The sequence below is a fragment of the Ochotona princeps genome, chromosome 17 (assembly GCF_030435755.1).
Source record: "Ochotona princeps isolate mOchPri1 chromosome 17, mOchPri1.hap1, whole genome shotgun sequence".
Taxonomy (NCBI): Eukaryota; Metazoa; Chordata; class Mammalia; order Lagomorpha; family Ochotonidae; genus Ochotona; species Ochotona princeps.
The window spans coordinates 36,805,829-36,828,546 of NC_080848.1; the positions used below are offsets into that span (position 1 = coordinate 36,805,829).

The following is a 22,718-nucleotide window of genomic DNA, read 5'->3' on the forward strand; positions in this document are numbered from 1 at the left end:
AGAGAAAGAGAGAGAGAAAGAAAGACACAGAGAGATCCCATTCAATGGTTATTTCCCCAAATGCCCACACTGCTGGGCATCACTGAACCAAGGCCAGGAGCCAGATACAAGATTCAAGCTTACCATGCAGATGGTGGGAACCTAGTTACTTGGGCTGGCAACACTGCCTCCTGGATCTATATTGACAGCAAACTGGGGTCAGGAACTGGAGCAGGAAATTGAGCCCAGGTATTCTAACATGGGATGCAGGAGTCTTAACCACCAGACTAAATGCTTCCTCCTGTATATTTTTCTTTATTGGTGATTTAAGGAATTTTTTTCAAGGATAATTTTTACTATATCTGATTTTATAAGAACTCACTTTAGTGCTATATTAAGGTGGGACTTCACTGTACTTTCCATCCTCATCAACATTCTGTGAGCAGGGAACAAATATTAGCCCCAATTTACAGCGGAAGAAACTTACACAGAGAACATGTAAGCTACTTGGCAGAAAGAGAAATCCAACTCAGGCTCATCTGATGCCAAAATCTCTACATCTTACTATGATGCATTACAATGTTATATGCTTGTTTTACAGATGAGGAAAGGGAGGGAAGCTTGCAAAAATTAAGCTGACTCAACCAGTATTACACTGCCAACAATCCCTGTACCAGAATTTAAACCCAAGTTTGAGTTTCTTGGAAATCTAAAAAATGACTGATAGAAATAAATATTAGAGTACTGAAATAAGACTCAACATATGTTATGACGTTTCCACAAACTGGTGATAGATAAATCTGCAGGATTGCTATGTCAAAGTTTGAAAAAAATCCATTCCAAATATCCTTTTCCCTTGCCACCCGACATACAATGATTAAGATAGAAAGTCATACACTTCATTTTTTCCAGATTACTATCTCGCAACTAGAGGTGCCCATATAATCTAGTTCTGGTCAGAGTCAAAGAGAAGTCTGCTAGGAATGGGGTACTGGTTTCTGGGAAAACTTTTGATTTCTTAATAACAGGCACAGTCAGTGCTGGTAGTGTATCTTTTTACCACTTCCAGCAACAAACACAGATGTAACGCCTAAAATCATAAAATCATCTTTTGTGTGGAGACAAGTATTGGACAGAAGTCTGACATACCATCAATGTCAAAAAGAAATAAAGAACCTGGATCCTTATGGTACTGCTGAATATTTCAATTAGTTTAGATCCCAGGTGGCCATTTAAGTATCTAGCATTCTAGAGAATCAATTAATTCCTACTAAAGATGTAGTAGAATAAGGTTTCCACGCTAACAAAAAACTGCCCAAGAGATGAGCTATTCAGACATTTATTCTTAGAGTTAAACTCCAAAAAATATTTGACAGTAAAAGAGTAAATTTCTAGTTCCAAAATTCTGTGAACCACCACAAAGCAATATTCATAAATAAACCCCAAATTCCAAAAATAATCAAAAGTCCAAGACATTTCAAGGAGGCTGTCATTTAGAACAGTTAAATCATACAGATTTTAACTGCAAGCACTTTCAAAAAATGCCATACTTAACTCCAAAGTACAAATATTTCTTGTCAGTTATACAAACAGATAATATAAGCCAAGAGTTAAATTATTTTAAAGATGACTCAATTGTGCCCACTGAACATTAAACTGGGACAAAAGTTCATTGCATCCATCCAGAAAGAATTTTACTGGTAGCTGTAGATTGCCACAAAAAAATTGCCACCATTTTTAAATGTAACTCATAAAGACAGTCATGCTGATTCCCATCGAGGTGTATGACTTTTTAGAAAGTAGTATGTTTGAGGCAAATATTTGACATAATTCAGTACATACCAAAATAAGCCATCTATAATGGCACTGAAAGTTAAACTACCATTCTTTTTAAAAAATTAAGTATTGTACATAATACTGCACAGAATGCAAAGAATTAATCTAGGAATTACTGAACATTTACTATGCAACAGAGCCACTCACTTTGCTAAGCATGCATTCTGTTCTTTCACAGGAAATAACACTAATCTCATAAGATAGGTATTACAACCAGCCGCACTTTACAGATAAGAAAACTGAAACTTAGCAAGGCTAATATGCCCAAAGTCATATGCCAAGCAATTGACAGAGCTAGTTTAACTTCAGAATCTGACTCCAGAGCCTAAAGCCAATTTAACCACTATGCCAGAACGTGTTTACGCCCCTGCATCCATGTGAGAGACCTAAAAGAAGTTCCTTGGCTCCAGTCCCCGACTTTGTCCAGACCTGGCTGTTGTGGTTATTTGGGAAGATGGAGGAACCTTCTCTCTCCCTCTCTCTCTCTTACTCTCTCATTCCATTTCTCTTCCTCCTCCTCCTCTTCCCCTCTCTGCAAATCTGACAATCTTTTAAAAATTCTACCATATAGCTTGAATGTTTTAAAAAAATACTTAAACGGAAATAATAGAGAATATTTTTCTTCTCATAAAATTTAAAATTTAAATGTTTGATTCTGTATCATAAAAGAATGTTTAAAGGCAAGTGCTTGAGTTCCTAGATTTTTCAGCTGCCTAACCAGGCTTCCTCTAGTCAATAGCTTTCTTTGAAGTTTAATCAAAAACCACACAATCAGATTTAAAATGCTCAGAGTTGAGAAAGTTGCAGTTTGTAGAGACAGATCTTGACGACTAATAAAAATACTGTCTTTACAACGGTCTTAGTATAAGCTTTTTAAAATACTGATTCTAGGAAGAAACTGTTTATAACTATAACAAATGCAACCAAAGACCTTGTTATATCATTCATGTGTTCATTCAGTTGCTTTGGAAATGCATATTCTTAGAGTTGCATTCGATTTCAAGTGCCAGCTGCTTGGAATGGCTGGGTTATGCAGATTATTCCTCTCACCTGCTGTTTCCTTGTACAAAGAATACATTTAAATCCATGAATAAATTCAGTCTCTTTGGATTCTCCAAATTTAAAAAAATACCTATTTTGCCACAAGATTTGTAGCCTTAATCATTAAAAACACCATCGTGAGTATACCAACTAAGGTGACCATTTGCAAAAACCTGTCCTGTTATATCGCAAAATATGCAGTAGACTAAAATGCTGCTAAGCATGGTCTATTCAATCGATAAACTCTCAGAGGAAGAAGAATTTCAAAGACTACATTTGCAGTAATCATTCTGTATGGTTCTCCAGGGTCATTACAAAGTCACACACAACATACTGAGTTGTGGAGATCTACAACCTGGGACAAAGATTCTCTAGTTTTAAAAAATGAAGCCATTACCAAGTCAAAATTTGAAAGTAAGAAATAAAGAGTAACTAAGCTCTAAAATAGGCCACCCACCATAATTATTTTGTGATTGCTACTTGTAATCTAATTGCTTACTGAATGCCATTCTTCCCACTTGAAGCTTACTGAGGGCAGGGTCTAAACCAGCTGCAGGAATCCCACTGGCAGTATAAATGAGTCAATAAATATCCTCAGACTCAGAAGTACAGTGTTAAATAACTGTTTCATAAAGTGAACCAAATAGCTCCATAAAATCTAGAGTGGGACACAGTATTACTTCTTTCTGTTTGTTTCTAATCACATCCTCTCCCACTCAATAAATGAAGTATTTCCCCCTATTTTTCTGGAAGTCTAGGGAACCACCGAATCTTTCACTCCTTCAGAGCCAGAGAACCTCATTAAACTTTCCCCTGACAAACAGGAAATTCAGGGGCACTGTGATTAGTACTTGTGTTGCTCAGATAAGCAAGAAGCAGAGCAGGCTGTAAAAGTTATCTGAGGGCCTGGCACAGTGGCCTAGTGGCTGAAGTCCTCGCCTTGAATGCGCCGGGATCCCATATGGGCACCGGTTCTAATCCCTTCTATCTTTGGGCTCTTGGGGATAGCTTAGTATGTTTAAAAACATTGTAAGGCCTGAAAATGTAGAAAAATCATTAAGTATGTTCATATCCATTGATCAATACATTAAATAGCTGTAAACCCTGGTGATACAAAAATACGCAAACAGACCCAGCCTCTAGTTTAAAGGATGGGGAGATAAGCAATCCAAAGACCAAGTGCAATAAGGAGTCACGTCCCATCATGGGCAAGTACAGGGTGCCATGGTGCATGTAGAAGGAGCACCTACCATCATCTGGGAGGTGCAGTCAAGGAAGCTTCCCAGAAGTGAAACTTAAACTGAGACCTGAAGGATGAGTAGGAGTTAGTTAGGTAAAGAGATGGAGGAGAAGTGTTCTAGGAAAAGGGAACAGCATGTGCAAAAGCCTAGAGTTCAAAGGAAGCACAGCATGTCAGCTTAACTGTGAGCAGTGTGCAAGGCAGGGAGTTGGGAAGACAAGCTCGAAGAAATAAGCAAAAATGGCTCGTTCAAGGTCTCACTAGCAAAACTTTGACTTGTACAATTTATTTCAAAGATGATACAAGTTGATTTAAAGAGAAACTTTACAATAAATAAAGGATTATTCATAATATATCAAGGAGGTGCACAGCAGAAAAAATGAACAATGGCAAGTTTACGATGAGAGAATATATAACTGAAGTGAGGATTACACAGTTCTGTAAGTTTACTAGATGTCACTGAATTGCATACTTGTTAAAACAGTTATGTTTTAAAGTCTTCAGGTTATATCTCAATATATTTCCTTTTAAATTTCTAATATAAATGTCAGATAGACATATTAAAATGTTCAAAATGGGACCAGCACAATGGTTTAACTGGCAAATCCTCCACCTGCAAGTACCAGCATCCCATATGGGCTCCAGCTCCTGTCTGGACTGCTCCACTACCAATCCACCTCCCTGTTTATAGTCTGGGAAAGAAGCAGAGGATGGCTCAAATCTTTGAGCTCCTGCACCCAGATGGGAGACCCAGTGGAAGCTCCTGCCTGCCTCCTGGCTTGAGACAGGCTCAGCTCCAGCTGTAGTAGCCATTAGGGGAGTGAACCAGAAGATGAAAGATCTTTCTATCTCTCCTTCTTTCTGTAAATCTGCCTTTCCAATAAAAATAGATCTTCAAATAAATAAGTAAGATGTTCAAAATGCCTAATAACAAAATAAAATCAAACCAACAAAGCTCCTCAGTCTCAAAATCAGTAAATGTTTAAAAGCAAAATGAGAAGATGCAGTATTAATTAGGTTAAGGGTAATAAACATTCTTATAATGTGCTGGCTGGAATAAACATTAATTGAAATAACCTTTCATGGGCCTGGCGGCGTGGCCTAGCGGCTAAGGTCCTCGCCTTGAACACGCCCCGGGATCCCATATGGGCGCCGGTTCTAATCCCGGCAGCTCCACTTCCCATCCAGCTCCCTGCTTGTGGCCTGGGAAGGCAGTCGAGGACGGCCCAAGGCTTTGGGACCCTGCACCCGCGTGGGAGACCCGGAAGAGGTCCCAGGTTCCCGGCTTCGGATTGGCGCAGGACCGGCCATTGCGGCTCACTTGGGGAGTGAATCATCGATGGAAGATCTTCCTCTCTGTCTCTCCTCTCTGTATATCTGACTTTGTAATAAAATAAATAAATCTTTAAAAAAAAGAAAAAGAAAGAACCTTTCTAAAAAGCATAAATAACAGGTGCTTAAAAACTGTTTATATTCTGATTCCCTAACTGTACTTTTTAGAACCCTAACAATTTCAGTCAAGTATTTTTGCCCAATGATGTTCCTTCACAATGTCATTTATGGTAGAAATAGACAGAAAAAAATCTGTATGTTCATCAATAATGGAATGGTCAACATGAGTTATAATATAAGCATTTAAATAGTATTGCAACATATCTACGATATGCCAAACTTAAAAATTAGGATGCAAAATTATATATACATCAGCATTTCATTTTTACAAAACACAATACTAAGATGTATCTTTTATTTTCTTTGCTGTACTTTTCTCTATCTTCAAATTCCCTACAATAGTAATGTGATGGATTCCAGAGCTCATGAAAGTCATTTTAGAATTTTTTAAGACTTTTTTCAAAAATTCAAATGCAGCACTTGAAAGTATTTATATCGCATACAAATCAATTTATGAAATTGTCTTGGCTTTGTTTTCTCTGTTTAGGGAGACAGAAGTGGCTGTATTTGAATATGTGTAACTCTACAATATCTTATATATTTATCCAGCAACACCAGAAAATAAGATATACATAAAAGAATCTGCCAATTAATTCAAATATGCATCTTACATGTCAAAATTTCTGAAATTTGTATCGGTATCTATCTAAAAACCACTACACTAAATCTGACTGATTCAATCAAGACAAGAAAAAGAGATTAAGCCTTCTTAGATGATATAGTCATCACCATGAACATATAAGGGTTTTTCAAAACATCAGTGCACATTATAAAAAATATTAACAGATTTAATTTTTCTGCAACAAAATAAACTTGTACTAACTCATTGTAAAAGAACTCAGCAGGATCTAGTTTAAGGCACTAAGGTTAAAAAAATAAACCTACAACGGCATTAAGAATTCTGTTAAAATTTAAGCAAGACTTTCAAATCTATGGCGAAAAATGGTGAAAGCACTGATGCTTTCCAAAGAGTTGATGGGAATAATGCCGATAAAGAAATCAGTAGCTTTTATAATGCATCACTTGTTTAAGAAGAGATGAGAAGATGTTAATGATGAAGGCCACAGTGGAAGACCACCTGCATCAAATTACCAGGAAAAAAATTAATACTGTTCATGTCTTAACCAAAAGGAATGAATATTAACAGAAACAACAGCCAAGCAGGGGCTTTTGGCTTACTGGATAATATGCTGGTTAGGATACTTGACTCGCATATCACAGTGTGAGGTTTGAACTCCATCTCTGACTCTAAATTCCAGCTTCCTGCCCGTGCAGACCCTGGGAGGCCAGAACGTGACATCTCAAGTAGTGAGGACCCTGCTTCTTACAGGGGAGAGCTGATGGAGTTCTCAGCTCCTGGCTCTAACCCTGGCCCAGCACTAAATATTGCAGACATTTGGGAAGTGAATCAGCAGGCAGGACTTCTACCTGCTCTCTCGCTTATAAATAAAGTGTTTGTTTTATTGGCAAGTTAGCTATACAGAGACACAGAGGAAGATTTTTTCCATCATTAATTCACTCCCTAAGTGGCTGCAATGGCCGGAGCTGAGCCAGTCCCAAGCCAGGAGCTTCTTTCAGGTCTCCCACGTAGGTGGTGGGTCCCAAGGCCTTGGGCCGTCCTCAACTGATTTCCCAGGCCATAAGCAGGGAGCTGGATGGGAAGTGGGACTGCAGGGACACAAACCAGTGCCCATATGGAATCCCAGCAGTGCAAGGTGAGAACTTTAGCCTCCAGGCTATGGTGCCAGGCCCATAGAGTTTTAAAAGAAACAATGGACAATACCATGAATAACTGGCTTCAGTTCATGCAATTCTGATAAAAAAAAATTAAAGTGCAGCAAACTTTCTTCTCCATGGGTACCAAAACTGTTGCACTCCAATCAACTGCAGACAACAGAAGAACTTTCAATGGGGATTTTAAACAAGTGTGGTCAAATTCCTAAACTACAAGTTTACAGGATTTGTAACAAGAGATGAAACACAGCTTTTTCAGTACAATTTGGAAAGCAAAGCACAACCAAGTAATGGCTGCCAAGAGGTTAAAGTGCTCCAGTCAAACCAATAGTGGATTAGTCAAGAGCAAACGTCACAGCAACAATTTTTCTAGATGCTGAAGGGATATGCTTGTTGACTTACTGGTGGGTCAAAGAAAGATACTACAAGAGTGTTTTGAGAAAGTTGGCTAAAGCTTCATCAGAAAAACACCTGGGAAAGTTTTACCAAAGAGTCCTTCTCTACCATGACAATGCTCTTGCTCATTCTGTCCCTCCACACTTGTGTGAATTTCAGTGGGAAATAATTAGGCATCTACCCTAAAGTCCTGACATCTCTTCTTCTGACTTGTTTTCTAATATTTAAACAGCTTTAGAGGCTAGTACAGTGACAGAGCAGGCTAATCCTCCAAGTGTGGTGCCAGTATCCTAAATGGGCACCAGTTTGTGTCCTGGCTGCTCCACTTCCGATCCAGCTCCCTGCTAATGGCCTGTGTAAGCAGTGGAGTATGATCCAAGTCCTTTGGCCCTGAACCCACATGGCAGACCAGAAGAATCTCCTGGCTCCCAGCTTTGGACTGGGCCGACTCTGGCCCATAGTTGCCATTTGAGGAGTGAACAAGTGGATGCATGACCTCTGCCTCTCTCTCTGTAATTAGAACTTTCAAGCAAAATAAACAGATCTTCAAAAAAAAATTTTTAAAGGGCATCTATTTTCCTTCAGCTAATATTAAAAAAGACTACAGTGACATGGTTAAATTTCTAGGATCTTCAGTTCTTTAGAGATGAACTAAACATCTGGTGACATCAGTTATAAAACAGTGTTCAAGCTGATAGTTTATGTTAGATTTATGTTTTAATTCTATTTCGCAGGAACTTTTTGGAATCCTCTCATGTAACACTTCTCATTAACGAACAGACTATTTGTCCCTGTGTTTACAGCTAAGAATTGTTTCTTTCTTACACCAGCTATCTTCTTTTGCTATGAAACCAACCAACAGCTGAAGACAATGGCCTTTCGTCAGCAGAGCATGCAACTTTCTATTCCTACTTTCTTGCTGGTAATCTATGTAGAGGTTGGGAAATGAAACATCCAAGTTTTTAAATACTGTAGAAATGAAAAGTTAACAGGTATCAAATGAAGGTACCACCTAAAAATGCTTTACACATAACTGGATAATTTTGTTCTGCATACTAAAGATTGCTAAAGATACATGGGCTCCAATGAAAGTATAAGTTCTTGATTATACCTCAAATATTGTTCCTTTACTCAACTGACAGGCGTTTGTATTGGAAATGCCTGTGCTGCTTCACTTTTAATATAAGAGGAAGATATAGAGAAAGAATAAAGGAATTTAATTCTAGTGCATTTCCTGCATCCACCAGTTATGTGATCTTCAGGAAGTTTTTTAATCTTGATACTTGTTCTATACAATCATATCAGAAAAATTTAGGAAGAAATTATTTTTAAAATTATTCCCTATTAATTAGAAGACATCTAGTATTTAGAACTGTGTCCCAACAAGCTGGCATTTCAGATTCCTTCTCTTCTATATGCAATCAGTCTTTCATTTCTTTGAGCCTTCACAAGCCCTCACATTCTTACAATCTCAAAATCAGTTCAGGCCTTTATCTCACATCTGGTCCAGTACAACTGGCCTCTAACTGGCTCTGCTTACAGCTCTCTCTCCCTTTCTGAAATCCCTCTGCTTATAGCGACTGGATCCATTTCTCAGAACACCACTGTGATCTTATCTGCTCAAAATCTCTGAGGACTCTCCATTATCTTCTCTATCAAGTTCAAACTTGTAAGCCTGACAGTCGCTGTGCGGCCCCAGCAGCAACTTACCTTTAGCCCTTCCTATTTTAATGAACAAATCCTCTCTCAAACTGGTTTATATAACTCCTTCAGATACGCCTTGCATTTTTTTTGCTTCTAAATCTTGGAGTACATGGATTCTTTCCACTTGGAATACCATTTTCTCCCTAGCTCTATTTTAGCCTATAAAAATTCAACTGACCCTTTAAGAACTAGTGAGAGACACCTCACCCATATTATTCAAGAACTAATTTGAGAGCCACTGTAAGGAGGAAAAGATCACAGGCTCTAATGCTCGAAGCATCTGCATTTGAATTACAACCTCAACCACTCACTGGCTATGCAACATTCTTTAATACCTCTGGCCTTTAATGCCTGGCACAATGAAGATGTCAGATATAGTTAGTACTCATTTGGATACCATTGCCATGAGTGAGTTTATCTTAACTGGTATTCAGAGAATACTAATAGCCATTACAAACCGACTGTTCATGTCCAGGTAGCATCATTGCCCCCAACTCTACTCACTCTCTACTTTTTCACTTCTTATCTCTTTTTCCTTCACTGCTGTCAGCCCCACATAATATGATACTGATGGACAGGTCAATGTATCCATAATTATTATCCATAATGGTTATTCACAATTAGTAGATGATGAATCAATTGTTTAATACCTAACAAAAAATGCTGTGGAGCTGACAGTATTAAAGTATCCTGCATCCTATAGCGGAAAATTGTAATAGTATGCTTTAAGTGCTTACCAAAAATAATTTTAAGTTTCCCACGTCACAAAACAATTGCCTTTATGGTATTATTTCTCTCATACTTTCTTCCCCTCTCTCAAAACAATGCAACCTATTCACCCAACAAGAGATAGTAAAGCAAAATATATGCAGGTCAGATGGCAGTGAAATACTGCAGCACAAGGACCATGAGACAACTCAGATGAACCCAGTGCTGGATGAAGTCAGAAAGGAATACAATGTGAAGTGCAGGGTAACTAGCTTACCAGTCATGCTAACATTGCTGACTGTTCTTCACACACACCAGTCCTAGGATTCCTTTGCACGCAGGGCCAAGCATGAGAATAAATCACTGAAATAAGCAGCCTAGTAGACAGATGTACCAATTATTGAGCTCAACAACTTGGCTTACCACATGATCAATTTAATTATCTATGCTAAAATAACTATCGGGGCCTGTCTTGTGGCACAGCAGCTTAAGCCATCACCTGTGGTGCTAGGATCCCACACAGGTGCCAGTTCGTGTCCCAGCTTCTGCGCTTCCCAGTCCAGCTCCTAAACCATTCTTAAAACAAACAACTGATAACGTACTTCAGGATTCTAAACGTATGCCAAATTATGACTAATGAAGTCATATGAAGTAGACTTGGCTTTACTGTATACTACTCATTCACCTAAAGAAGTCTTCAGAGGGTCCTAAAATGTTTTACCACCTTTTTAAGTCCATTTATTCTTAAATCACAGAACCATAAAGACTTAGAAAGAACCTGATGTGTCCCCATTTGCAGGAATTCTCTATAGCACCAGGCTTTGCCTGAGTTTCTCCAGCAATGAGCACCAGCTACGTTGCAAAGCTGTGCCCTCCAGTGTCAGAAAACTCTTCCTTACAATCACTGCACACTGCCTCCCTAAACTTCTCCCCAAGAATCCCAGCTTTTCTTTCTGAAAAAAAAAAAATCACAAGATAAATTAACCTCTGAAATATCATCACTTCTTAAATGGGAATCTACCTGTCCATTACTTCACACAAATTGCAATAACAAGTTCAAAAGGGAAGAAACCAAGAATGTACACACCAGAATTGTGAAATCCAGGGAACTACATCGAAATCATGATCCAGCTTGCTTTCAAGATACCATGGCTTGCACTTCAGTTAGCACATAAAGATTAGTAGCAACCCAATTTCCCTCACAGTAAAAGCTGGTTCAATGTTTATTGGATACGTTTTTGCAACTTGATACTATTAAATCTACCATCACAGTTTTTAAAATGAAAATCCTGTAAGAAGTTCAAAGATAAGTTCCTAGTGGTTCATATTTTCATGCTATTTCTCACTAACACATCCGACTGTTTTTTTTTCTCTTTTAGTCTATTTTGTTCCATTGGTGCAATATTTTAATTCCTTTAAAAAATAATAAATCTTTCCAATAATGAACACTAAGGGACTAGAGTGTAAAGGAGTGGGGGTGGGGCTAGGAGCAAAGGCAAAGATGGACCCAGCAGGAAAAGGCTGGTTCCTGGGTATTTGCCTTCTGGTAGCATGCTTCATGGGCACAGCCATCTGAAGTTACGAGATGTATCAACAAGACCCACCAACAAGAGCCATCACGAGCCATGAAGGTAAGGCATAAATGTCCCCAAGATGGAAATCAATCGGCACCAGACCTCAAGCAGCACTAGCTGCTTCCGGAGCTCGCGGAGGAGAGGTACGGGGCTCAAGAAGCAGAGATGACGGTTACCCTTCAAGGGAAGGAAGAAAACAGAAGTAACTGCCGCTCGGCAGTCTGATGAAGGCTCAGCAGTGCTGAGCCCCAAAAGGACAGCAAGTGACTGACAGGGGTGGGGTGGGGGAGGCACACACCCCGGCGGGTCCCAAGAAAGGTGTGCAGAGTGCAAAGACTGGACCGGGTTCCGAAATGGCGTGTGGTTTTTTTTGGGGGGGGGGCGTGGAGGGAAGGGGATGCATCTGTAGCTAAAGGGGTCCTCTCCCTGCAGCACGGCAACAGAAGGTGTGAGAAGGGGGAGGGTGAAAAGCAAGAATGACTCATTCCCGAAAGGAAGTGCTCAAGCCAAAGGAAGACATGCCACAGGAGATTCCGGGGCCAGGACCGTAAGGAGCTAGGTGCTCGGGGTGATGGAGGACCCAGCCCCACGTCCCGCACTTCCCGCCGCTCGGCTCTCCCAGCAGGGTGTGGGGGGGTTCGCGGCAGCCGAGTGCCAAGGCCTGGGAAGCGGCGCGGCGCGTGCGCAGTGGCGTTCGGCGGGACCCGCTGAGGCAAAGCGGAGCCGCAGTGACAGAAGCAAGCGGAGCGGCCGCCGGGAGGGACTCACCGAGGCGCAGGGGCTGGAGGTGGTGCTGGGGGTAGGCGACCGCTGGACCGTGACCAAAGCCATCTAGGCGCTGCTGGGCTGTTCCGGGCAGGGCATTCTTGTCCCGAGTGTGGGGGGCGGGAGGGTGACGGAGCCGGGATGCGGAAAGGAGGAGCGGGGTGAGGGAACGAGGAAGAGGAGGAGGACGAGGAGGAGGAGGCCGCTGGAACGGCTGCAGGCTCCGCACACACCCGCGGACTCTGGCCGACTGACGCGCCGAACGGGCGGACGGACGGGCGGGCGCTTCGGCAGCTGCGGGGCACAATGAGCGCTCCCAGTGCGCAGGCGCCACCTGTCAGCAACCGCCTCTCCCCTCGGCGCGCGCCGCCGCCTCGCCGTAACCCTTGAGTTGCCGGAAGCCGGCCGAGAGCGTGCTCCTCGGGCCGCGCCCCCTCCCGCGCTTCCTCCTGCAGCCTGAGGCGGCGCGCTGCTGCGAGCTGGGGTGGGCAGCGAGCGGGGGGCCCAGGGACCCCCGGCGCCGGAGGGAGGCGCAGCGCAGGGGCCCGTGGGCGTCCTCGTTCTGGAGAGACAACCATTTTATGAGGTGGGGCGCTCCGCTGAACCAACCTTGGAGAGAAAGAACCGAGGTGATCATTGAGGAAGGACGTTTTCAGATCCTCTCTCTGGGCATGGATCGGGCTGGCCTAAGCTAGGGCACCTTTGACCCAGCGCTGGGGGATCTGGGGGAGGCAGGGCTGCTTCTGAGCTTCCCACCCCCTTCTTTTAGTGTTTTAAGAGAGTTTATGAAAGAAGGATTTTCATCTTTATGCCCTGGAGAGCTTCGTGGTACCCTCATGCTTCCTCTATTACCTGAGTCTAAAGCCTCACTCATTATTCCTGAGGTGACTGTGGCTGAGGGCGCCTGGGAGGCCTCGAGAACTGGTAAGGGTCCCATCTGCTATTTATCTCCCACTTGCTTCGTGACATGAAAATGTATCTAAAACAGGATTTGCCCCTTCTGGATTCTTCTTCAGCGCTAGCTTGCATTATTTAGTACACATGTGAATTACAGATTTAAAATGTATTTTTAAAGGAACCATTTTTCTGGAAGGTAAACTTTCACTAGGACACAAACCAAGAATACAATGGAAAAAAAATCAAGATTAAAAGTAGGAAAAACCCACACAATGCAAATACCATTGGTTATTTACACAGAGAAAGCGAGTTGGCAAAGCTATTCTTTGAGTAGATGAGCTGGTGAATACCACCGTACATTTCAAAGCTGTAGGGAGCACAGGCAAACTCCGCCAGATTCTGCAGTTATTCAAGCCTTCCTCCTCCTGTTTGTCACTCACACTCTGGGATCTCATTGCTCCTTTTAAACTGACAGGACCGTCAGGAGCTCTTTCTGTCTGCTGTACGGTTAAGGACCACAAGAGCCCTCTGTGCTAAGCCTTTGTTCTCTGGGGCCCTGTGGTTGAAATAATTAGCAGGGAGGTTCCATCAGGAGACACTGAGGGTCCCTGTACTGTACAGTCCTATGGGGTATTGCAGCGAAAATTGCTGGTAGGCTTTTGCCCCCTGGCGGTGATGAAGAGTGCCTGCGAAATGAAACAAAGCTGGATGGTTCAACAGATTAAACAGTCTGTTTTTCCCAGAGCTACACAGTAAACAGGAAAAGAGAAGGCAAGGTTCAGAGCTAAGTACTTTGATCCAATGCCTAAGAAACCAAACAGGAAGCTTACTGCTTGGCTAAGAAATTGAATGAACTGAAAATTGAGCTCAAATGAATATATATAATTTATAAACCAAAGTATGGTTCTAGGAACAGAAATTATTCAAATCAGTAGGTCTTAATAAATGAACTTTTCTACTGGCATATGACATAAGAACATGATTACTTATGTGGAGAAATATACTCTTGAGAAATTTTTCTGGAACATAAGAGGCTTCATTCCATTAACCTAATGTGGGGAATGAGAACTACCACTGGAGTCAAAAGACCTAGTTTCTAGTTCTAGCTCTGAAAAATTTTAGGCAAATAATTTGTTCTTGTGATTCCTTCATCCATACAGTGGACCCCTAACCTATAGAATTCTTGTGATCAAATAAGATAAGTATGGTAAAGTTCAGTATAAACTACAAAGTCCTATATGTAACCAGGACACTTGTTTTATTCACTTTTTTATTTGAAGAGCATTCACTCACCAAATGTCTGCAATAACCAAGGCTGGATGAGACTGAAACCAGGAGACATGAACTCATTCTGTGTCTTCCGTGTAACTGGCAGGGACTCAACTACTTGGCTATCACCTGCTACCTAACAAGGTGAGAATCAGCAGGATGCTGCAGTCAGTAGCAGAACTGGGACTGGAAGCCAAGCCACCTGATATGGGATGCAGAATCTCAAAAAGCGTATTAACCACTGTGCTGTATGCCCACCCCAAGACAGCTTTCTTATTCTCTAAAGTTTGTTCCAAGTCAACTTTTTGTTGACCATACCCTCTGTGTATAAAACAGATTCAAGCAAAATGAAGTAAAAAGAACAAGGAGACATAACTCATGCCTTTTCAGAACAAGAGTAGATTAGTGATCAAGATATGTCTCATCTGTAGGTAAGTACACAAAGTTTCTGTTCAACATATCTAAAGTGATAAAATCCTAGTCAAAATTGGATTATAGGGCCCAGCGGCATGGCCTAGTGGCTAAAGTCCTCACCTTGAACACCCCGGAATCCCATATGGGTGCCAGTTCTTTTTTTTTTTTCTTTTAAAGATTTATTTATTTATTATTATTGGAAAGCCAGATATACAGAGATATACAGAGAGGAGGAGAGACAGAGAGGAAGATCTTCCATCCGATGATTCACTCCCCAAGTGAGCCGCAACAGCCGGTGCTTAGCCGATCCGAAGCCAGGAACCAGGAACCTCTTCCAGGTCTCCCATGCGGGTACCTTGATTTTAGTTACCCTGCACCCATGTGGGAGACCCGGAAGAGGTTCCTGGTTCCTGGCTTCAGATTGCGGCAGCACCAGCCGTTGCGGTCACTTGCGGAGCGAATCATCAGATGAAAGATCTTCCTCTCTGTCTCTCCTACTCTCTGTATATCTGACTTTGTAATAAAAATGAATAAATCTTTAAAAAATTGGATTATATATGATACTCAAATTCACATTAGGCTTGTTTGCAACCAGAACTTAAGTTACAAGTTTGCAGGGGAAATTATCTTACTGATATATTACTTTTTTAAAAAGGGGTTTATTTATTTATTTTTATTGGAAAGGCAGATTTTACAGAGAGAAGAAGATACAGAGAAGAAAAATCTTACACCTGCTAGTACACTTTCCAAGCGGCTGCGATGGTCAGGGCTGAGCCAGTCCAATGCCAGAAGCTAGTACCTTCTTCTGGTCTCCCAGGGTCCCAAGGCTTTGGGAACTGGATGGGAAGCAGAGCAGCTGGAACACAAACTGGCACCCATATGAGATCCAAGGGGTACAAGGCGAGGATTTAGCTGCACTGGACCCTGTATATTATCTTTTAAGGACACTACTGGTGTGGATTTATTAATTTATTTACCAGTAAAAAAGAAAATGTTTGTGTTATATGATATACACTGTCTTCAGAACAAAATAAATATTCATCTGCCTCTCAGGTGTTCACAGCCTATAAGCAGGGGAAAAAAAACACATCAACAAATAATTGCTGTGTAGTTTATCAGTACCTTGATTTTAGTTACCTCTAGGAGGCTTAAGTGAAATATAGACATATAAGAAAATGTCTGGGTATTTACCAAGTTGTACAGCAACACAGATGAGGTCTAAGGAAATGTGATATTAATGATACTGGTTTTCAGGTTTTGGTTACAGGTCCCAATATAGTTATTTCCTGAGGTGAGCTAGATCACATGTGAGCATTTGAAGTGTACATTGTCTGTCTCATTTTTCCATATTCTTCCCTGGGCCTCACCTTGGTTTCTTCTTGGTCTTCTGATGACCTGAGAGAGGAGGTGCCTACTGCTATAGAGGGAAGAGCCTAAGATCCTCCTACTCTACTAGCTGACTATAAGAAGAGAGAAGCCAAGAGCTGGCTTCCTGAAAGAGGGAGCTTAAAACAAAAGTCCTAGCTCTATTCGCAGTACCTTTTCTCTTCTTATTTGTGATAGTAATGTCCTTTTAATTTTTAGCTACTTCAGAGGTAAAACCATAGGGCCAGTTTGGCTGGTCCTTCTGTTTTGCAAACCTGTGAAAGTTATCCATCTCTTCAGAAAGATGTAGTTGCATATTTAGGAAACACCCCCAAATCCGTAAAGAGACTCCAGGTTAAGAATCCTAATCCAAAGACTAAAGCAAGGGTTCTCAATCTTTTTTTTTTCCCCACATTATGACATCCCTAGAAATTTTTTACAGCACACTGGGATAAACTAAAGGAGATTTTGAGACAGTTATATGGGGCTTGCTGAAACGAAACGTTTGCTTTCTTTATATTACATGTTTGGAGTGAAAAATGATATTAAGAATGATATTAAATTTTGAATTTGTGAAAGTTTTCAAATCTTAAAAACAATGGAAAATCTAGGATTGCTTTGGTGAATGTATAATTTTTAATATATGATTCTACTATTGAAATGACTATATGGCATTCCTAAAGAAAGCAGTTTGGCGGTGATTTCTTCAGAGTCCTGGTAGTCACTACCAATAAGAACTTAGTTTATACAATTAGGGGATGAAATTTATAAAACAATTTTCACACCAATTAAAAATGTACATGTATAAATTGTGGTTAACTTTTTATTTTTGATGATTTTTACATAGTTGATTAGGGTGCAAAGAGTCAAGGGCTAGATGAAGGTGGATGAGACCATTATTTCTACATTCTCTTTTTGCCTTCCTGTATCTGGGGGAAGGAGGGAGACAGGGGAAGAAACGACACGCAGCCTCCCAACTGCTTCTGTACCCTAGATTGGGGGACAGCCACCCAATGCCATCCCAGAGTCCCCGGCATGGAGCATGCTTCGAGGATCTTGCTCAAGAGGTTTTTGATAGTTCAACAGTTTTGTATTGCTGGCAATCTCACCACCCCAAGCATGATGAAATCTCTCCAGACTCCACTGGCTGACATAGTCCAACTTAGAGTCTCCATTTGCCCATATATTCACTGCCAACGCTTGGCTGGGGTAGTTGATTAATTTGTTCTTTCCTCCGTCTTCTGTTATGGTACCAGGTGTCTTCTACAGGTTCCATGGATTGCTATATCCTCCATGTGCAGCTGGATATGCTGTCCACTGCTTTGTCTAGCCACTGAGAAGGCCCAGCTCTGACATATGCAGTTCATAATCAGAACATGGATCCTGCAATTCTCTCCATGGTTGGAATTCTGAGTCCAATGGTTCAGTTCGAGGGTCCCCAAAGAAACTTCCCAGACCAGATTCTTGTATGTGCTTGCCAGTACAGGGTCCAGCACATTCTGTCGCCCAAATCAGCTTATGCTCATGCTGGTGGTTGCAATTTCTGGGTCAGTTCTGTCTGCAGCCCTGTCTTCTACACAATTTAGTTGACTTTAATAGCTCTTTTTTCCCATTGGGAAATGCAATATAGAAATACCTTGGGATAATGTGACTAGATTCGGGATCTACTCAAAATCTTTTGGTGTTCTGTCTATATTGCAAATGAGTGACAATATTCTAATATGTAGAGTATATGAAGTAATGATTCTGCAGGTTATTTGGACATAACTAAAGGCAACATAAGACATAAACAAAGGAAAGAATCCAGTATATATAAAGAGATATATTGATAATTAAATCCATCAGAAACATCTGATAGGCCTCCTGATCTTTTTTAGCCACACCTAAGGCTATGGGTCCTGCTTCCTGGACCTGGGGATGTGCACTCCTCCAGCATCTTTAAGATTCAGTATTTATGGGCCCAGCAGCATGGCCTAGCGGCTAAAGTCCTCGCCTTGAACGCCCCGGGATCCCATATGGACTCCGGTTCTTATCCTGGCAGCTCCACTTCCCATCCAGCTTCCTGCTTGTGGCCTGGGAAAGCAGTCGAGGACGGCCCAAGGCTTTGGGACCCTGCACCCACGTGGGAGACCCGGAAGAGGTTCCTGGTTCCCGGCATCAGATTGGCGCGTACTGGCCTGTTGCAGCTCACTTGGGGAGTGAACCATCGGATGGAAGATCTTTCTCTCTGTCTCTCCTCCTCTCTGTATATCCAGCTTTCCAATAATAATAAATCTTAAAAAAAATATTCAGTATTTATGATGGGCAACAAGATACACCATGGCATCTTTCTTAATGTGATGCTCTGGTGGAAGAACACACTTAGGCTTTTATCCACAACCCCGTCAGCATACTTGCCACTAGGGAACTCACGGACAGGCTTGCGTGAGACATCAGCTCCTGACTCTTCACATGCACTCTGAGAATCCCTAGAATGCTGCTTCTGGCCAGGGATGAATTACCTGCAAGTACCAACTGCTCTAGTTCTTCCAGGCCACTCCTAGAGCTGGCTAGATTACTATCTTAGAGTGTATCTGTAACTCATTCTTTGCACACCAAATGAAGGGTATCACTTCAAAGACTACAGTTTATATCATTAAGTGTATTGCTGGAGAAAAAAAAAAGAAAGCAAAGAGGGCTGGTTGAACGAAATGAAATAATGGTCCTATCCTTTAAAATCCAATCCCTTACATCTGAAATGATCTGGAAATAGTTACAAGTATGTTAGTATAGCATGGATAGGGATAATATCTAAGAGCTGAAAGTCACTCAAGTATGATTCTATCATGCATTTCCTGGTGTAGGAAAGTCTGTTAATACTGCCTTTTTCCCGTAAAAAGGAATTCTATGTTCTGGGGATCGCCTCTGGGATAACCAGTTTCCACACATACTCCCAATCAAATATCTTAAGTCAGATCTGTTGGGGAAGAACAAAGAGAGCCCAATACAGCTGCAGCTTGTTAAAAAAAAAAAAGGCTGGGGAATACACACAGCTGTTTTGACTACAAATCAATTGTGCTAGTTTACTCGAACTGTGTAACATTGTATACATAGGCTGTGTGACCAGTCAGCTGCCATCAGTCACTTCTGTAAGTAGTGTCTCTACCTCTTGAACTCTTGGGTGGTTTCTTGGGAATTAATGCAAAGCATAAACCCTCTTGGACTTCAGGGTCCTATAGCATGACACTTGATTATAATATTTTTTTAAATTTTACTAGCTTTGTTTATTAGTGTTCAGACAGGCAGTAGAAACTTCACCAGTTATCGCCAAGGAAAATTTAATTAATTTTTACAAGTACCCCATTATAAGTTTTTAAGTAGGTAATTAAAAAGGTAAAATGGGAAATCTGATAGCGGGAGCAACTAATACCACTTTAAGTGCTGAAAAAAAAAGATAGCAAAGGAAAAGTTTAGAAACTTACAGAAGCTTCACAAAACTAAAAATTCAGGTCTTTAAGGAGAAGGTGTTACTCAGCTGTTGGTAGTGTGTCTGAGCTTAGAGGAGGGGCTGTCTAGGACCCAAACTTCTAAGATAAAAACACTGGCTGGCCAGTGTGTTGGTGTATTGGCATCAATGAAAATTACAGAACTTAGAGGAAAATTACAGAATTATAGGAAAACTACAAACTGCCTTTCACTGTTGCTACACGACAGAAACATTTCTACCAATAGAGACATTAATCAAGTCAATTACACATGAACCTGAGGCTACAAGAAATCAGGAGGTAGACCAGAAAGAGGAGTCTCTTGTTCTTCCTTCAGCATTAGGATCCTCTTCAGGTGCCCCCAGTTAGCAATGTATAACAGAGTCACTGGTAAGGCAAAGATACGTGATTTTTCAGTCTTCATTTAAAAAGGAGTAAAAATGAGTAGTCTGGAGGAGAAACAATAATGTAATAACTGACACTTTACTGATAGGGAAGTTGATACCAGGAACGGAAGCCATCTCCCACTACTTTGCATATGTCTCATGAAGACTGTTAAAGACCTTGTTATTTCCTACTCTTCAAATACAGTTACCATACTGTCACCAATGTATTGAATTTATGTAAGGCTGACTGCAAGGTCAAGCTGCCTAATATCTTTGCAGTCTATATTATGGCAAAGAACAGAAGAATTGTAGCCGTGAGACAGGACTATGAAGTTGCAAATCTAACATTCATAAACTCAAAATCTAAAATATTTTGCACACTGACAAATAGAATATACCCCCATTTGTTTAGTATACAAAATTATTTGAAAACACCATATCCAATTACCCTCAGCCTATGAATTTTATGTTTTGTCTTGGACTGTCCTCAAAATATTATGTATATGCAAATATCCCCAAATCCAAAAAAGTTTGAAATCTGAACCATTCCTGGTCCCAAGTATTTCAGATTAGGGATATTCAACCTGTATATTGTTGGTCCTAGCAAGTAAACTGCCTCCAGTGTTCCTTGCCAGTTTACATGGAGAAATGAGTATTAGTATGTCAAATAGCTGTGTAACACATGCCAGAGGCTATGTTGACTTGCTGCTATAAAGAGCTATATACAGAAAATCACTGAAAATGGAGATATCTCCTGATTAAATTTATAGTAATATAGTTGTTCTCCAAGATCTGTTTACTTTCTTCACATACCAAATACTCAAGTTAAACTGGCATGAAATAGTTCTCACTGCCCCTACTTCTCTCAAATCTTTACTAATGATGTGATTAATATTTGTACCTATTCCTTGATTCCAGGGAAGATACATATGTGTGTGTGTGTGTGTGTGTGTGTGTGTATATATATATATATATATATATATATATATATATATATATATAGCTTATGTGTATATTGCTTACTATCCTGGTCACAAGGGTCAGTTGGACATTATAATCCAAGGATTTCATTGTGGCTCTTCATACCATAGTGATCCTTTTTCTAGAACCAGAGAGCCAACATGGAGATTCTGCCACTCACTTATATCTATGATTCAGGAACTGATGAAATTATCACAAGCTTGTTCTGTGGCCCTGCTCAGCTCATGATAATCTAAACCTGAGATATGACTCTACCTCACATAGCTACTGCACAATTCTACTTGAGCTGGCAAACTGGTTTTGATTATCCTCAAATTTATATTAAATCAGAGCCCATCTATAGGGATCTCTGAAAAATTTTTGTGTTTCTTTTCCTCAGCAGGTAATCATTTTAGAAAATGGCTAGGTCCCTGTGGAGAAGACTTGGAAGATTTTCAGTGTAAACTAGTGGCAGTATGCAGTGAGTGAATGCTTCTCAAAGGAACCTGACCTTCCCTTCAGTTGAAGAACTGGGTAAGAAGTCAGAACTTCCCATTGTGGTGACCACAGTCATATTTTTGGCCACTATATCTGTTTATTTAAAAATATCACATGTAAATGATTGCTATTTTAGTTAGCCAGCCATCTGTTTTGTTCCTCAAAACACCATAGCCACAATCAAAGAGCCTTGAGGGTCAAAAAACATGATTAACACTGTGTCTTTACTTCCCTTTATAATGAATGCGCCCAGCTTCCCTATTGCTCAAACTCTGACATTTGGCTTCTATTACTCCGAAATGCATTACCCTCATGAATGTTAAGCAATCTGTCTCAATATTAGTATGTTCCACTATCATGCACAGCCTACAGAAAGCTACAACATAGCTCTTCAAGGATAGAGATATTACCACCCATTAGTACATTTCTCAATGTCATAGTAAAGGAGCCTTATGCAAACAAGAATTTCATCGTGCTACGAGTCTTCCGCTACGAGTCTTCTTGGTGGTTGTACTTAAGGCGGAAGCAGATGTCCAGATCACACATCATAGGTTCATTACAACGTTTCTCTTTCCCTAAGCCTTTGGATTCTTTCTCTACATTATGCCAAGGAAGTCCTGCTATCTCCATTTAATTAAGCATGAATCATTATAGAACTTAACTAAATGGTTAGTGTCTCTTATAACTGTTCAATTAAATCCAGAATTTGATAGGTCATATCAATAAATTCTTCCTGATTCAGTCCTCCTTGTTTTAACTTGCATAAAATGTGCTTTCACACATATTCCTTGCGTTTCTGCCAATAAATATATAAACAGTGATATTCCTTTTATGTAAAAGCTATTTTATCCCAGGTAGAGTTTGCATTTTCCCTGTTGGAGTTAATTTTGGTTTTGATGATTTTTTGTTTGAAAGATGAAAGACAGAGGGCCGGGAGCTCTAATCCACATCAGTGGCAGAAAACCAAACTCTTGAGCTGCCACTTGCTGCCTCCCCGGCAATAGCAGAAAATTGAATCAGAAATGGAGGGGGAACT

The 22,718-nt window shown here is 40.7% G+C and overlaps 2 protein-coding genes across 4 annotated transcripts in view; one reads left to right on the forward strand and one right to left on the reverse strand.

The window, feature by feature from the left end:
• The window catches only part of SSH2 (slingshot protein phosphatase 2), a 225,664-nt gene extending 212,955 nt beyond the window's left edge, over positions 1-12,709 (reverse strand). The window contains exon 1 of the mRNA XM_058675962.1: positions 12,433-12,709. Within this exon, the coding sequence (XP_058531945.1) occupies positions 12,433-12,495 (63 nt within the window). The 5' untranslated portion in view covers positions 12,496-12,709. The remainder of the gene's footprint in view (positions 1-12,432) is intronic.
• Positions 12,371-22,718, forward strand: part of EFCAB5 (EF-hand calcium binding domain 5) — a 131,323-nt gene continuing 120,975 nt past the window's right edge. The window contains exons 1-3 of one of the 3 annotated variants that reach the window (XM_058675956.1): positions 12,371-12,463; positions 14,607-15,026; positions 21,585-21,718. The gene's annotated coding sequence lies outside the window, so the exon portion shown is untranslated. Of the gene's footprint in view, positions 12,464-12,998; positions 13,016-14,606; positions 15,027-21,584; positions 21,719-22,718 lie in introns of those variants that run through there. The other 2 variants (XM_058675958.1, XM_058675957.1) reach the window with 2 other exon arrangements.